Source organism: Euprymna scolopes, chromosome 41, assembly GCF_053919585.1.
Source record: "Euprymna scolopes isolate OS-2025 chromosome 41, ASM5391958v1, whole genome shotgun sequence".
Lineage (NCBI taxonomy): Eukaryota > Metazoa > Mollusca > Cephalopoda > Sepiida > Sepiolidae > Euprymna > Euprymna scolopes.
In genome coordinates, this window is record NC_136522.1 from 68,102,138 (window position 1) to 68,120,528 (window position 18,391).

Consider the following 18,391-nt stretch of genomic DNA (forward strand, 5'->3'; position numbering starts at 1 on the left):
TAAACCGGTTCGTGAATTAAAAAAAAAAAACTTTTTTAAAAACTACTTAAAAATACAAACCAATGAACTTTTCTACCATAAAAGTAACTTTTATTGACTATGGTAACATTTATTTCTTGTATATTTATATTATTATATATATATAACATTTTATCTTTGTAAGGAAACATCATTTTTTTGGTCACTCTTGGTTACGAATGGAAACAAAGTTGATATAAAAAAATATATTTTCGCGAAAATTATCTTTACTTTCATCATATTTTGCTTAGGGTAAAATTTTTGAGTATCAAAATCTATCTCTTTACAACCCCCTCCTTTTCATAACCTATCATATTTCATCAATAACAGTCCATTTTCTGTAGACTGTTTTTGAACCCAGTCAACGATGGGTACTTCTGCTAGTATATATATATATATATATATATATATATATATATATATATATATATATATATATATATATATATATATATAATCTTTTCCAATTTTGTAATCAAATAAAAATATTTATAACTCAGAGTTCATTTAAATAGCTCGATAGTGAAATAGTAGAGCTATAAATACTTTTTTAATATACCGCTTCACTAAAAATGTTATTTCAAACTGAAGCATGCTATGTTTAATACTAGCAGAGAGACCCGACATTGTCTGGTATTGAATGATGATCAATGAATGTTTCACACTCTTGGTCCAATGGTACTCTAAACAAAACATTAATTTCAAATGCGCCCTTGTCATATCAAAGAAACTACTATATGTTTGGCCTTTCTGCTTGTGCGGTGATGATGGCTTAAATTTAAGTTTAAAATGAAAAGGTCAAGTATCATGGTTCAATTGTGCTTTACAAGAAAAAAACATTTTTTTTAATGTGCCGCTGTCATAACAAAGAACCCAATTTTATATGTCAGGCCTTTCTGCTTGTGTGGGTAATAAACCTTCTCAAATGTGCTTGTGATGTTAGGCTGTGTAAGGTGTTAACTTTAGTCAAAATCGTCTGTTCCTTTTTCCATCGGATTTTTTTGATTATCGATACTTATCGAAAATGTTCCGATACAAAACCTATTTAAGAACACTGCCAGATACATAAAGTATATTTGTTTGAAATTTTATAAAGAATTGGCTCAGCCGTTGTTCAGTATGTAGAAAAACGAACACACACAGACACACACCAACACAAAGTTCCTTTTCTATAATACTAGCATTTCAGCTCAGCGTTGCCCCGGTGTTCGGAGGTGTATGTTAAGCAAAAAAAAAAAAAAAAAAAAAGCGGTCAATATTTTTAAACTTTGACCCCTATTATGACCTCTTAACATTTATTGTTTTGGGCTCAAATCAAGTTATTAAGTTAGATCCATGTCGAAGGAACCTATAGCTAAAATTTCAAGTGTTTAAGATCCAAAATTGGCGGAGGAGTTTGGTAGAGTTCTCAAAGGTCAAATCGTTGAACTTTAAATCCTTAACAGCGAAATTTCTGTCCGAAAACCGATCACAAAGATTTTCCCAAATCTCAATATCAAATTTCGAGTCTGTAGACTGAAAATTAACAGAGTTATTGCGTAAGGAAATGTACACTGACAGACACACAGACACTTTCACGTTATAGATATATAGATTAGAGGAGATAGAGGCAGTTTTAAATTCTATTTAGTAAAACTGGCAGTGATTCTGTGACTTACATTATCTTTGAGAAATATTCTGATTTTCTCTCTCCCCTCCCTCTCTTTCTACTCTTGTCTCTCTTCTTCCCCCCCCCCTCATCTCTATCTCTACCTCCCCCTCTTTCCCTCAAATCAAACTTCTCGTTTCATGATGCGCATAATAATGTTCTTCTATTATTGAAGAATTTCTTTTGAAGGCATTTTTTCCCCTCTTGAATGGTTCCGACTTTCTAAGTTTCCCTTCACACATTCTTCTTTTTCCTCCCTTTTTCTTTCTCTTTCATTTCTTCTTTTTCTTCTTTTCTTTACTTCTCTTCCCTTTTTCTCTTTCTTTTCTTGCCTTTCTTCTTTCTTTTCTTTCTTCTTTTTTCTCTTCTTTTTCCTTTTTCTTTTCTTCCTTTTCCTTTTCTTCCTTTTCCTTTTCTTCCTTTTTCTTCCTTTTCTTTTTCTCTTTCTTTTTTCTTCTCTTTTTCTTGCCTTTCTTCTTTCTTTTCTTTCTCTTTCTTCTTTTTTCTCTTCTTTTTCCTTTTTCTTTTCTTCTTTTTCCTTTTCTTCCTTTTTCTTCCTTTTCTTCCTTTTTCTTCCTTTTCTTTTTCTCTTTCTTTTTTCTTCTCTTTTTCTTTACTTTCCTTTCTTCCTTCCCTCTTTCTCCTGCTTTCTCTTTCTCTCTTTCTCACACTATTTCTCACTCTCTCTCTTTCTCATCTTCTCTTTATCATTTCCACCCCCCCTCCCTCTCCGGCCTTTCCAACCCTCTCACTCCACCCACCCCTCCACTCTCCATCCTCCATCTCTTTTCTTCGCTCTCCTAAATCAAACATCTTGTTCCTTGATTTGCATAATAATCTTCTATTATTGAAGAACTTCTCTTGAAGACATGCTCTTCCTCTTGAATGGTTTCTTCTTTGTCCTCCTCCTTCTCTCCGTCTTTCGCCCCCCCCCCCCGCCGCCACCATGGATCATGTATCCAATTAATGGCGCGTATATTCCATTCAGGCTGCACTAATAGCTGAGCGAGCTGAAAGAGATTCCTGCCATTGGAGAAGAATATGGAGCAGATTTTTTTTAAGCTGTATTCTACTGACGACTGTTGCTCGTTTCTTGGTGACAGGCGTTGTTTCTCTGAGAATGGCAACAGATTTCTATTTCTTTTGTCTGCTTTTTTTTTGTGAGGGGGGGGGAATAACAATATATATCAGGCAACAAATAAAAACAATTCTTTTTTCAAGTGCTTATTAGTAGCCTGGCAAGGCCGCAGGGGAGACAACTAAGCAAAAAAAAAAAAAAACAAAAAAAAACGAAGCAAAATTTATCCGAAAGCTGCAAAACTAAAGCTGGCCTGCAAGAACACTATATATGTACAAATGTAGGTAAATTTTATTGGTCTGAAAATACAGGTTCTTTTTTTACCAATTATAAAATTTTAACCATAGAATTGTATTATAATCTTCAAAAAGCCTGCAAATTTTCATATAGTTTTGTCCCATGGAACCAAAAATATGAGCATTTGAATATTCAATTTGGTTTCAAATATATATATATAAGTGAACATGTCTCTGTGTGTCTCTGTGTGTGTACATTTTCCAACGCAATAACTCTATCAATTTTCAGTGTACAGACTCGAAATTTGATATACAGGGTACTGAGATTTGGGAAAATCTTTGTAATGCATTTTCAGCCAGAAATTTGGCTGTTAAGGAATCAAAGTTCAACGATTTGTGCTTTGAGAACTCTACCAAACTCCTTCGACAATTTTGGATCTTAAACACTTGAAATTTTAGATATAGGTTCCTTGGACATGGATCTAACTTAATAACTTGATTTGAGCCCAAAACAATAAATGTTAAGGGGTCATAATAGGGGTCAAAGTTTAAAAAACTGGGGCAGGGGCGGGTTAAAGACACCAAAATAAAATTAGCATTTTTGAATTTGAGAAATGCAGATATTCCTTTTTTTCAGTCAATCTATTCTTTGGCAAAACTGTTAAATGTTATCTCCGAATAGTTGAAATAATTATGTGCGTCAACGTGATTATGCTTTGTGTGTGTGTGTATATATATATATATATATATATATATATATATATATATATATATATATATATATAATTTAAAGGTGGTTAGAACAGTAGTCTAAAGAGCAGAGTGTATTTGAATGTGATAATAAAATTACTAATTTAATTAAAATAATTATGTGCGTCAACGTGATTATGCTGTGTGTGTATATATATATATATATATATATATATATATATATATATATATATATATATATATATAATTTAAAGAGGGTAAGAACAGATTGTACTTTAATGTGATAATAAAATTACTAATTTAATTAAAATACAAGAAAACAACAGTGCTCGTTGTAATGCAGATTCGGCTTTCCCAACTGTACTGATATGTAGTGTAATGTGAACAAACATCTTGCTACTCATCTCTCTTCATAATGCCCCTGCAAATTATGTCCCCGATAGTAGCCCCCTACTTCAAAGTGGCACTGTGCCTTGTTTGGGGTGAAAATTGATTTAAAAAAAATAAATAAATATATATATATATATATATATATATATATATATATATATATATAAATAAATAAAATGAACTCATTTTTCCCCGTCTGATTTTGACATTAATAGGATTAAAAATCAAGATATTTCATGCAAATATAATATGCACAAACGGCAGAACAATATCTTAGGTGTGTTATAGGCTCATTATTTCTCAAATTCCTCGATAATCTTAGATTTCTATACTTTTTCTGCTGAGAAGTCACGGCCAAAATCGGTTAAGATCAATGGAAGTGGTAAAATATTTTCTCTCTAATAAATTCCTCCTCCCCCTGCCACCACTTAACACCGTTTGGGGATCGTTCACAAGGAACAGTTGAGAAGAGAACACCGGTTTTGCTTCGTAGTTCTTTCATGTCAAGTTATTTAAAATCACTAAACTAAGCTGCAGTGCTCTGTGGCGTAGTGGTTAGCGTGCTGGACAACTCACATTATATTTTCACGTTCGCGCCGACCTACCGTAGTCGTTTTTGGGGTTTTTTTTTTCCTAAACAACTGGAATGGACTTTTCTTGGTGGCCGAACTGTTAACGTTGCAGATGTTTGTTTTTTTTTTTTTTTTCACACTTTATTTTCCTACTTTTACTCATGACTCCGGGTTTGATCCTTCCTACTTACCTACCATAACATTTTTTAAAACTCCCCCCCGTCCCGGAATCAAACACTCGGGCAATGCCGGGTACCCCCGCTAGTATATATATATTGTGTACAGAAAGTTGTTTGTTGAGACAGGTCATTGGAACCGTCGGTTTCAAGCCCGATAATAAGGCCCGTTTAAGGTATCCTTATCAAGCTCTCTTCAGCCAATATTCGTCTATCTTATAACCGGAAGTGTGAAGTATATATACCTCGCGAATCCACGTTCAAATCTCGTTTTGTTTAATCCCCCCCCTTTTTTTTTTATCTATATATATATATATATATATATATATATATATATATATATATATATATATATATCGGATAATGTAATACCTAATTTTCAACTTTGAAACTTAAAAAAAACATTTTTTCGAAATTAGATCTTAAATTTAAATAATTCAAAGTTGAAAATTAGGTATTACATTATCCGATATATATATATATATATATATATATATATATATATATATATATATATATATATATATATATATATAGATAAAAAAAATAAATAAAAAAAAAGGGGGGGATTAAACAAAACGAGATTTGAACGTGGATTCGCGAGGTATATATACTTCACACTTCCGGTTATAAGATAGACGAATATTGGCTGAAGAGAGCTTGATAAGGATACCTTATTATCGGGCTTGAAACCGACGGTACCAATGATCTGTCTCAACTAACAACTTTCTGTACACAAAATATAAGTACGCTCTTAAAATTTGGATTTTCCTTTTAATTGAGCACTCTGCTGGAATTCTTTTTCCAAAAAAAACTAATCATATATATATATATATATATATATATATATATATATATATATATATATATATATATATATATATATATATATATAATTTAAAGGGGGTAAGAACAGTAGTCTAAAGAGCAGATTGTATTTTAATGTGATAATAAAATTACTAATTTAATTAAAATACAAGAAAAGAGTGCTCGTTGTAATGCAGATATATAATAAGCTCAATAGGCAAATATCCTAGAGCTACTATTTTTAATTCCTAATTTTGAGTTTTAATTTTAATTTCAAATTATCAATCACATTACTAAATGTTTTATTTATTTTTTTTTTTACCGTTTTATCTGTTTGGTTACATATGTTTCGGATGTTGGACCATGTCTACGATCCAACAGCCTTGTCAGACCTTACAGAAAAAAATGTTTTCTGTAAGGTCTGATGAGGCTGTTGGATTGTAAACATGGTCCAACATCCAAAACATATGTAACCAAACAGATAAAACAGTAATAAAAAAATAAAACACATATTTGCTCTGCAATAGTATTGAGCACTTTCTTCAGGTTTTTACTAATTACCAGTTCTACCAAATATACACACACATATATATATATATATATATATATATATATATATATATATATATATATATATATGCTAACAATGCTAGAAGCATTAATAATAAAAAGTAAAAACCCAACCATTAATAAAATAAACTTTGACAACAGCAGCCGAATTCTCCGCCTATTCTAACACGATAAAGGTGAAGAGGAAGGAGAAAAAAAAGGAAAGGAAAAAAAAAATCAAATTAGGCGAAACTATACATAGTAAATTAGTAATAAAAACAGTAAAACGACAGAGAACAAATCAATCAATAAGTAGGATGCATAGGAAGAACAACCCTGACGATGGTCAATCGAGACCGAAAACGTTCGGTAAACTAGGGGACTTTATAAGAACTTTGGATCCCACAACAAAAATACTTGTACGAAAACAAGAAAAATTCGAAAGAAAGATCATAAAAAGAAGAACGAAGATCCTCTTCAATAAAATATGCGCGAATATATATATATATATATATATATATATATATATATATATATATATATATATATATATATATATATATATATAAAAAGTGAACCATCGCGTAAATTCAATCAACTAAAAAAATTGGAAACCGGGGTGAGGAAAAGAAAAAAAAAATATATATATATAATGGGGCAAGTTATATGTACAATTCAATAAAATAAATAAGTCGATTAAAAAACGATCGTTCCGGTTTCCAATTTTTTTAGTTGATTGAATTTACGCGATGGTTCACTTTTTTATAATTATTCTAAAATTTTGCCAATCGAATAAAGATATATATATATATAACTAATAACAATTTAAGAGCTCATCATTCTAAGTCCTCGGTTTAACATTCACAGGTTACATGAATTAGGACAAACTGCTGTAAAGAAAGTGGGCTCTCTCTATCAGGCTAGAAAAAAAAATACTCTTACCAGAGAGCAATCTATATCTTTACAAAGTATGGAGTATTGTTGCCACATCTGGGCTGGTGCATCAACCACTAGCCTCTCACTCTTAGAGAGGGACCCCAAAAAAGAGACTCAGATCTAATTGGTCCTACACTGTTGTCGTTCATCCAACTGTCTTGGCCTCACATCCACAAGTAATCGTAATGTCACATCCCTGCGTCTGTTTTACAAATACTTTAATGGAATGTGCTCTGATGGACTCATAGCACTTGTGTCCCCTCAATGCACATACCTCTGGCTAACCCGTCCAGCAGCAAAATCCCACCCTTTCACCGTAGAGGTCCCTAGATGCCGGAAAACCTTTTACTGTAATAATTTCTTCTCTCGGACGGTTAGATTTTAGAATTCCTTTCCTGCTTCCTTGACTGTATGCAAAAGTTTCACTGCTCATCTCCTCACATAGTGTCCCCTGTAGACATGGTCCCAATTAGTAGCCCTCATACCGATTCAATGTAGCCACCTTCAGCCTCAATCATCACCTCGATACGAGGCTGAAACTGGGAGCATGCTTTTTCCACCGATGGGAGCTCGGCGAATACTTAACAGATGGCAGTGATTAGGCTTGCTTTGGTGTTGTGGGAGGTCATGTTGGTGATGTTCTTGACATATGACCAAACGAAGTAGTCCAGCAAGTTCAGGTCGGGGAAGGAGAGGGAGGCTCTGAGGGAAGGGTACAAAGTCATTGCACTCCTTCTCATGCCAAGCCTGAGTCTCTTTTGACTTGTAGACCAGCCCAGAGTCCTGCTTTCACACCCAGGGTCTGCCAGCGGCCACCTGATTGCACCAGGGGATCACCACACTCTTCAGCACATCCAGGTACACTTTGGTGTTGACTTTCAAGCCGACTTTGAAGATGTGAGGTGGCATGATGTGGCCTTTATTTGAAACCACACCAAATACCATAATTGTGGCCGGAAACTTTGTTGAGCTGTGCCCTCAAGTGTTGAACTGTCCAGATTTGCATTTTGAGGGTGCTGGCAATGGTCCTGTTGTTATAAACTTGGATCAGTAGAGAGCATGAGTTGTACAGCGGCGCATCTCTGATCTCGCTTGTTGAACATTGTGTCATTTTCGGACATGATAGAAGGCTTCTATTGCTCTTGGGATTTGTACACAACTGGTCAACTAGTAGATGGTCTCTGCAATAAAGAAAAAAAAAAATCGGTTTTCATCAAATGGAAATGGAATCATGTCGTCTTATCTAGGGTGACAATTTTATTGTTCCACTCAGTATGAAGCTATTTTTTCAGAGGCGGAGAATTTTAACTTAAAATGAATTACAGGAAAATAATTTTATTATAGAAATATGTGATTTATTCCAAAGATTAAGTTTTGGAATGTATATAATTTAAATACGATTTTGAGTATATGCCCCCGTGGCTCACATGTATATGGTGTAATCTAGAAGTCCAATTTTGTCAAACTCTATGTGGTCTATTGTATTTGGTTTATCAGCATAGCCATGGGTTTTTGCATATCCCCAAAGAAAATAATCTAATGGTGGTTACATCACATGAACATGATGGCCAGTTGACAGGTGCATTTCGTGAAATTATTCATTCATCAAGTTTTTATCTCAGTAAAGCGATCGTATCGCATGCTGTGTGGCATGTGGCTTCATTCTGGTGAAACCTTCCGATGAATTGCTAAACCAAGTTGAACACAAAATAACAGATAGTTGCCAAATCTGGAATTAAAGAAAATAGTATTGTCAATTTAAAGCTTGCCGCCACTAAAAAAGAAAAATGCCTTATATTATTTACATAGAAGCTATTTACAGCGTGATGTAGGTAAGTATGTCAGTAAGCACTGATACATGGATTATCGATATTTCTTTGTCACCTATTTAGCGAAAAATGGGACACAAGACTTGTAAGTTTTTATTCATAGTTTTTGTAAAGTATGCCTTACACGTGTTTCGTTTATTGTTTTATTGTCTACTAACCAGTCTCCCTGCAGAACTATTGTTTGTCTCTTAATATTCTGCTGCAATTGGCACGTCAGGTGCACAATAGTGCCAAGGGGGTAAGCTATGAGGAGAAATGTGGGGAATTTCTTTCAAACAAAAGCAGAGAGAGAGAGAGAGAGAGAGAGAGAGAGAGACAGAGAGAGAGACAGAAGAGATGCGATCCGCCTAGAATGAAAAGAAGAAAACCTAGCCGGAATAATTCCTTGCATTTGAAAATGGGATCCATAGAATTCAGTCTGGGAAGAAATAATCAAAGAGATATCAGAGCGCTGTAGAAATTCCATGGTGTTTTCTACACAAATCTGGATCATTTATTGTTAAGATGACATTCTTTTGTTCATCCAAACATTTCGACCTTCTTCTATTATATAAAAAGACAAACTGTATGTGTGTGTGTATGTGTGTGTGTATGTGTGTGTATGTATGTTTGCCAAAAACTTTTTATAGAATCTAGTCAAGTTAAATTCCTAAAACGTCATTTAACCATATTTGTCCTTAAGTTGCATTTTTCTCTTTAAAACAAATCTAATTCAACTACATAATAATAATAATAATAATAATAATAATAATAATAATAATAATAATCTTGCTTAGGTAATTTGGCGATGCTTTGGGAGTGCTGTTACGTAACAAGAACACAATATTGTGGAACACGATATCATGGGTCTGCTTCCCAGCTGACTATAACATGGTGGTTTTCAAATCTAATGGCAGTAAGTTTCTGTTGAGCCATTCCCTTAAATACTCAAACATTACATAAGTTCCCTCCAATATTTTGAACCTTGATAAGCGTTGACTTTTTATCGTTAATAATTATAATCTTATATATAAAATGCAAAATGTGTGTGTGTTAGTGTGTGCACTTTTTCTGCATGTCCGCAAAAGGCTCTTAGAGTGTGTGTGGGGGGGGGCTCGGTCGGCTCATTCCTTCTTAAAACTTTTTATATGTTGTCGAAATCAAAATATATACGAGTTAAGAACGGCGGTCGCGTCTATCTTTAATTTGCCCGACTTTTATGCGCTATTTTCGAGATTTTTTTCGATCGAAGTGTCTTTGTTTCGCTTTTCAGTATAAAAAAGCGAAACTGAATCATATCAGCAGCTTCCCGGCACACAGGTGTTTGGTCAATGTCAGTTTTCACCGTCATATCAGACAATTGGCTTCATTTGGACACTCCCCCCAATAAACGGGGGAACTGGTTTTCCCCAACGTGTAAGGGAAGCAAAACCAGACAAAATTAGACAAACAAACTCGAAAGAACTATCCCCCCCCCCCCGCAGTAAAAGGATTTGACCTTATTAAAGACGCACTTAAAAACTGCGGAATAGCGTGATGTCTGATCTCAATTTGAACTCATTCACTTTTTAATCACCATATTTAATGCCTTACATTGCTTCTGTCGCTGTAGCGCATGTATTTCGCGTCAGCCTATTGGCCTCAAGGCTCCGGGTTTGAGCCTACCTGCCACCTGCTTCCTTTTTTTTTTTTCTTTTACATCTACAAAAGATTTTTTTAAGAAGTTTAACATCGTTTTTTTTTTAATATTTAAACAGGGTTAAGTTTCCTTTTTGTTCTGCTTTACCCCCTCCCCCTCAACACACACACCTACAAAAACCCGGGCAACGCCGGGTACCCCCTGCTAGTCTAATATATAAAATGCAAAATGTGTTTGTGCTTGTATGTCTGCCAAAAAATTTCAACACATGCGACGGATCCTGACGAGATCCGTATTGTTTTGAAGCTCGACGTCTCCGACAACAACAAATATCGAAAAATTGGCCAAAAACATTAATTCCTCCACCCTCAACTGTGCCGTTTTCTACAAGGAGGGGTCGCTTTTTTTCTCGACATTTTCACAAGTCATCGTCTCCGTTGGATTGACTACGCTTAATTTCAATTCTCTCAACTTCCGGTTTCGCCATAGACGCATCGGCTAAGACGTTACGTTTTTTTTTTCCTCCTTCGCATTATGGGTTCGAGCCTGCCTGCCTGCCTACTACCACTTTTTTTTTTGACAACACCTCTTTCCACCCGGGGTGACTACTGTTGTTTTTACCCCCCCCCCCCTGCTACCACCACTTTTTTTTTTTCCGGGGGTCCTCACTACACCATCCTGAGGTACCCAGGGCCCCCCCCATCCCCGCTCGTAAATTAATAAAATCTTAATTCATTTTATATTTTTTATGTATTCTATAACACAATATAGTGGAACACAATATCGTGGGACTGCTTCTCAGCTGACTATAACATAGTGGTTTTCAAATCTAATGTCAATAAGTTCTTGTTGAGTCGTCCTCTTAAATAGTCAAACTCTACCCAAGTTCCACCATTACTGATCATCCCGGGGTTGTCTGACCGTCTACCTAACATTCAAAACTGTTATCCTCAAGAGGCCTTTGGGCCTTGATAGGCAGTGGCCGTTTGTCTTTTAATAGTTATATGTTAGTAAAATTTTAACTGATTTTATCTTTTTATGTGTTTTATATGTATAAGAACAAGTAGTTAATAAAACATGTTTAAAAAACACTTTGAAAAAGAGTTAAAAAAACATATTTTATTTTAAAAAGGAAGCACAAAATAAGTGGATAGTCCTTAATCCACGGAGTTTCGAAGAAATACTTTCCTTCTCATCAGAGGGTAGGATTTAGCAAAATGCGGGATCGGATTTTGTTTGAAAAAGTATTAAATGAAACTACAAGTAAGTCATAGATCTTACTTGATAACAAAAAGTGAAGCAGGGGGAATAGGGTGAAGAAAAAGGTGATTTCAAGTGAATGGATAGTCTGGTGAAGGGTAAAATTTCCAATGACGGTAAAATCTAAAAATGCAGAATCCATATATATGTATGCATATTTATTTATTTATTTATTTATTTACTAGCAGGGGTGCCCGGCGTTGCTCGGGTGTTTGGAGGTGTATGCTGTGCAAAAAAAGCAAAAAAACAAAAAAAATGGTTAATTTTTTAAAAACTTTGACCCCTATTATGACCCCTTAAAATTTATTGTTTCGGGCTCAAATCACTTTATTAAGTTAGATCCAGGTTCAAGGAACCTATATCTAAAATTTCAAGTGTCTAGACCCAAAATTGTCGGAGGAGTTTAGTAGAGTTCTTAAAGGTCAAATCGTTGAAATTTGACCCCTTAACAGCCAAATTTCTGGCTGACACCCGTCACATCGATTTTCCCAAATCTCAGTACCCGGTATTTCAAATTTCGAGTCTATAGACTAAAAATTAACAGAGTTATTGCGTAGGGAAATGTACACAGACAGACAGATACACAGACAGACAGACACGTTCACTTTTATAGATATATATAGATTTATTTATTTATTTATTTATATATATGTATTTTTTTTTTTTGTTTTTCAGTTTTAACTTGCCTTCTCTTCCTGTTGCTGGCATGAAATGTGATTCAATCGGCCCCATTGCTTTCTTCGTAAGCTGCACGCGTGGCCACCCGACAGATGACCACCTGCAGCCATCCACTCCTCTTACTACCGCCACTCCAGCATGGTAACCCACACTCGACTGCAGTACTACAAGCACAACTATTGCCTTCTCTGCATCACAGGCTCCTTAGGATGCCGATGGTACCGATACAGACAGTCGACACGAGACAGCAGAAAGGTAAGCGTAAACGGTTAAAGTGACCAATAAAAATATATCGATTAGTTTGGAATTTTTATGCGGCAGATCTTGCATCGAATGCGGATGGTTGATAAATGAGACCGGAAGTTTTCTTTTTTTTTTCTTTTTTTGGGGAAGGTAGTAAATTAAAACGTCTATATATATATATATATATATATATATATATGAGAGTATATATGAGAGAGAGAGAGAGGGAGAGAGAGATAGGGGAACCCCGGGATACGGCATTAAAATTAGTAACAAAATACAGTACAGTATATAATACACATGCATATAATCAAATAACATTATAAATAACATCGTAAAGCGGGATAAATACTGTAACCAGCAGCCAAAATAACATCGTATTCGACATCATAACCAGAAAAAAAACGTATCCCATCCCAGGACCACCGTATCCGGGTTTCTATTGTATATATGTATGTATGTATGTATGTGTGTGTGTGTGTATATATATATATATATATATATATATATATATATATATATATATATATATATATATATATTTCTGTGGAAATCTTCTTTATTTTCTTATAATATATACCAATCCTTATTTAAAAAGCTAAATGTAATTACAGAGCAATATAGTGAATGAATGACAAATGTCTATATTCCAAAGTTCATGGTGTTGTCCATCTTATAATTTATTCCTTTAATTCATGTCAACTGAATTAAAGGAATAAATTGTAAGATGGTCAACATCATGAACTTCAGAATATAGACTTTTGTCATTCATTCGCTATATATATATATATATATATATATATATATATATATATATACTTGTTTATTGTTATATAAACATGCTCACATCCCGCTGCTACAAATAGCCACTTGTTTCAATCAAACAACAGATATCATCAGGCAGCGACTTGACTATTCAAAAGTTCAATAGTCAAGTCGCTGCCTGATGATATCTGTTGTTTGATTGAAACAAGTGGCTATTTGTAGCAGCGGTATGTGAGCATGTTTATATAACAATAAACAAGTATTATCAGCTCTTTTTATTGAGCACTATCTAACAACCTCGTTGAATTCATTAGTCCATTACTTTTGAATATAAAAAAACCCGAGTATATATATATATATATATATAAAATAATTGCACACTTGCCAAAAGTTACTAGCAAAAGTTTGGTGTGTGTGTGTGGGGGGGGTTAAGTTGAAAAAAAAAAAATCAGATTCCCAATTCCTGACATAGTTTTAAAAATGTCCGATACTGTTTACATGAACATTCTAAAATATCCCCAGTTAATTATAAATTGGTTTCATTGGTTTCACTAGGAGATTTTTTTGCGGCAAATTATTATGCGGGCAAACGTACAGACATTTTTAGAAAAATAATAGCAATATAATTTATATATTATATTTCTCTTAATCTGTCTGTCTGTCCATTCCACGTTTTCTCAGAAACTACTGGGCCGATGTCGCTGAGATTTTGTGTGGACTTTTTGTTATGATAAGGTGCAGCGAACTGAGTATTATGGTATCCATTCGATGCACAGCTCGGAATTAATGTGGATTAGTCACCGCAGTACCACATTTACTCTAAAAGTTTTTCCGGAAACTACTGATTTGATCTGGCTGAAATTTTGTATGAACCTTTTGCTCTGAGAAGGTGCAGCGAACTAAGTATTATGGTATCTGTTCAGTGCACAGTTAGGAATTAATAAGGATAAGTATTTAATGAAAAAACGAGCACAAATTTGAACATAGCCACCCATCAATTTGACATAAAGCACTAGCGTATTAAGTTTTCATTCAATAAATTGTTAATATTTAATTGCCTCCCCACAAAAGCCGAGTTAGACACAAGATCAGTTTTTAATGTGAGGAAAATCCAGCTCCTCAAAAAGGGGCACTCTGGATAAGAACAAGAATATTGTCTTGGTCATGAAGGACTCCTCCACTGACTGAGTGAAGTGCGGCATCAGAACAGATACTACAGTTTGATCTTGGCCCGAAGGTTAAGAATACAGACTTTCAATTGGTCTTTGGGGTCAAGATCAAAGTGTAGTATCTGTTCCGGCAGATACTGCACTTAAGATAATTTGTACCAGTCAATGGAGGGGAAACCCTCTATACTGGGACAATTATTATTTTTGGTAACCAGAGTGACCCCTTTTAGGGGAGCTGGTTTTTACCTCACATTAAAAACGGCCTTGTGCCTAATTTGCTCAGTGGGGGAGCAAATAAATACCATCTGTTCCGGCAGATACTGCAAGCAAAGACCATATGTGGGGGCAACTCCACATATAAGACCTTGGTCAATGTAGGGGCAACCCTTCATACCAATTGTCACTATCCAGCTCCCCTACTCCCCGGGGAGTTGGTCCCCATTTCCCCTTCACTCCTCACATTAAAAATCGGCCTTGTGCCTAATTTGCTCGGTGGGGGAGCAAATAAATACCATCTGTTCCGGCAGATATTGCAAGCAAGGACCATATGTGGGGGTAGCCCCACATATCAGACCTTGGTCAGTGGGGGGGGGGGCAACCCTTCGTACCAATTGTCACTATCCAGCTCCCATTTCCCACCCATCAGGAGCTGGTCCCCTTTTCCCTCCCCCACTCTCCACATTAAAAAACGGCCTTGTGCCTAATTTGCTCAGTGGGGAAGCAAATAAATACTTTAAAGTGTAGTATCTGTTCTTCAGATGCTACACTTCAATTTCTTGTTCTCTGTCAGTGGAGGAGATATCCTTCACGACTGAGACAATTTTTATTTTTGTCCCTTTTCTCCACATTAAAAAACGACCCTGGTGTCTAACTCTGTCCCGTGGGGAGGCATTGTAAATAGGGACATCCCAAAAATTAAACCACCATACTGCCTTTTCTAAACTTATTTTCGTTCAATTTACGTTAAAGTAAGCTTTTAACACTATCTAGACCCAAATAAATAAATAAACCAAGTTATGTCAAGTTTGATTATACATGTGAAATGCCGGAATGAAAATTAGGTTGGGAAAATATAGTCACCATCTAAACAAGCCGAGAAAGGTTAGCAGGTCTTAACTATAGAATTATGAAACAATGTTATTTATTTCTCATTGTTAAAAAAAAAAAAAAATGGTGACTTTATAAGAAAATGAACTCAAATTTAACCAACCATCAATTTGGCATAAAGCACTCATTCTAAAATCAACGGCCTATAACTTTTGCATGAATTTAATCAGCTAAGAAGTCTTGTATATTATACCTGTCTGTCTGTTTGTCTGTCTGTTCGTTTCACTTTTTAGCCCGTTTTTAATGCACGAAAACAGTCTATTGTATAAGAATAGTATCTCTCTGCCAGTTCACAAAGTTCATTACTTGAAACATTTGAAACCGTATTTTTTTTTCAATAATAAATTCAATTCGTTATTAAATGTGTACTTCGGACTTGCGCACGGTTCGCATCTTGAGTCGTTTCTTCAGGTGTATCATGTCAAACTCTGTCGAACTCGGGAATCTGCACGGAATATCGAACTGGACTCGGGGTTTGTATTACTGTACACATAGATTCGAAAAAGTTGTCAAAAAACAAATATAACACAAATAAATGTTATTAAAGGCAAGATAAGTTACTTTTCTACCTAACTGGATACTTTTTTTTAGTGTTTTTATTCAATGTAACATGTTTATTCAGCTCGGAAAAACATACAGTGTTTACCGATGTATTGGAAAGTTAAAAATGGCAGCCGACTCTCTCTTTGACACGGTAAGTTTGGGAAAAGGAGTTTAAAATTTAAAAAACTAGGCAAAATACTGTTAAAAACCCACCGAATATATGTCAGCCTATGTTACGGTAACATATATTGAGTGAGTTTTTAACAGTATTTTGTCTAGTTTTTTTATTTTTAACTCTTTTTCCCAAACTTACCGTGTCAAAGAGTGTCGGCCGCCATTTTAAATTTTCCAATACATCGGTAAACATTGCATGTTTTTTGAGCCGAATAAACATGTTACATTTAATAAAAGCATTAAATACATATCCAGTTAGGTAGAAAAGTAACTTATCTTGCCTTTGATAACATTTATTTGTGTTATATTTGTTTTTTGACAACTTTTTTCGAATCTATGTGTACAGTAATACAAACCCCTGGACTCTTTTACTTAATTCACGGGTGGGGGTAGCATGCTGTTGTTTTGTCAATATTTCATTCATAAGTTTATTATGAACGTGAGACAAAAACTTTTGCATCTACGAATTAAATAAATATTAGCATGTTGGTAATTTTAATGCAAATTTATTTATCTTTTAAGTAAGAATGTAATGAAATCAACAGAAAGAAGAAATCAACTCGCCTGAGCGACTAGTGTGTGTAAATGTGTGTGTGGAGGTGGTCTCTTTTTTTCATGTGGAAATTCAAGTTAAATACCCCCCCCCCAAAAAAAAAAAATTTTTGTATTTATGAATTAATAAATATTAAAATTTTTGTAATTTTAATGCAAATTTATTTATCTTTTAAATAAAATTGTAACGAATTCAAAAGAAAGAAGAAATCCAATCTCCTGAGCGATAGTGTATGTGTGCATGGGGGGGGGGACTCTTTCTTTTTATATTAAAATTCAAGTTGAGTCCGGAAAAAAATCACAGAGAAATGTTTAAATATGAATGTAAAACGTTTTCGCGACAGGATTAAACAATCATTGATTTTAAAAGCCATCTCGAATGGATATGGTGTGTGTGTGTGTGTGAGAGAGAGAGAGAGAGAGAGAGAGAGAGAGAGAGAGAGAGAGATTTTTCATCATATTTAGTTTTACATAACTTGTTAGACAGCTTTTAGACTTTGACTTCAAAACTGATTTATCTCTGGCCAGGTTTTTATTTATCCCTCTTTCTTTCAAATCCATTTGTATTACTATTTTCTTTCCAGAGAGAGAGAAAAAGAGAGAGAGAGGCAAACAGAGAGAGAGGGGGACAGGCAAAGAGAGTGAGATAAGTAGAGAGAGAGAGAAAGGTACAGAGAGAGAGAGAGAGAAAGGTACAGAGAGAGAGAAAGAAAAACAGAGAGAGCAAAAGAAAGAGAGAAACAGAGAGAGTGCGAGTAATTAAGTGATGGAATCTTCTCTTTAGAAAATCGTTTTTACATCGGAAAATATTCACAATTTTTCCCGATTCCGATACCCTAAAAAGTTCTGATTTTTTTTAAATTCCTGATTCCGATGTTGATTAATGTTCGCAACACTAAACTAAGCCGACGGCATTACTTAGCTTCGGTGATCAGATGACGACAAACGTTTCATCAGACATTATCATTAAAAATAACTTACCAACTTATCTTTTTGATTATTCGACATTTTGATATTTCTACAGATGCATCAATTCAAACTCGGGAATCTTTGCAGTTTTTTTAAAAAATTTTCTTATTTTATTATAGCTAGGGATGGGGCATCCTACCAAATGCCAGACATTCATCCTCATTTCATACATTTCAACCGAGAGATCTTTTTAAAATTCTAACTGTCCCTTTAAATGCAATTGCTTGTATCTCTCTTGTACTTGGTTCACAGGGGAAATTCGCCACATAATATTTTTTTTTAAATTCTTTATCATGAGTCCGGTTGCTCTTATAATTACTGGAATGATGGAGATCTTCCTAAGATTCCAATTTCTTTTCATGA

The 18,391-nt window shown here is 34.6% G+C and overlaps 1 protein-coding gene across 2 annotated transcripts in view; it reads left to right on the top strand.

The window, feature by feature from the left end:
* Positions 1-18,391, top strand: part of LOC145266595 (glycerophosphodiester phosphodiesterase domain-containing protein 5-like) — a 310,040-nt gene that overhangs the window by 143,979 nt on the left and 147,670 nt on the right. For both annotated transcript variants that reach the window (XM_080122447.1, XM_080122448.1), the window contains exon 3: positions 12,504-12,761. In XM_080122447.1, the coding sequence (XP_079978573.1) occupies positions 12,645-12,761 (117 nt within the window). In that variant the 5' untranslated portion in view covers positions 12,504-12,644. The remainder of the gene's footprint in view (positions 1-12,503; positions 12,762-18,391) is intronic.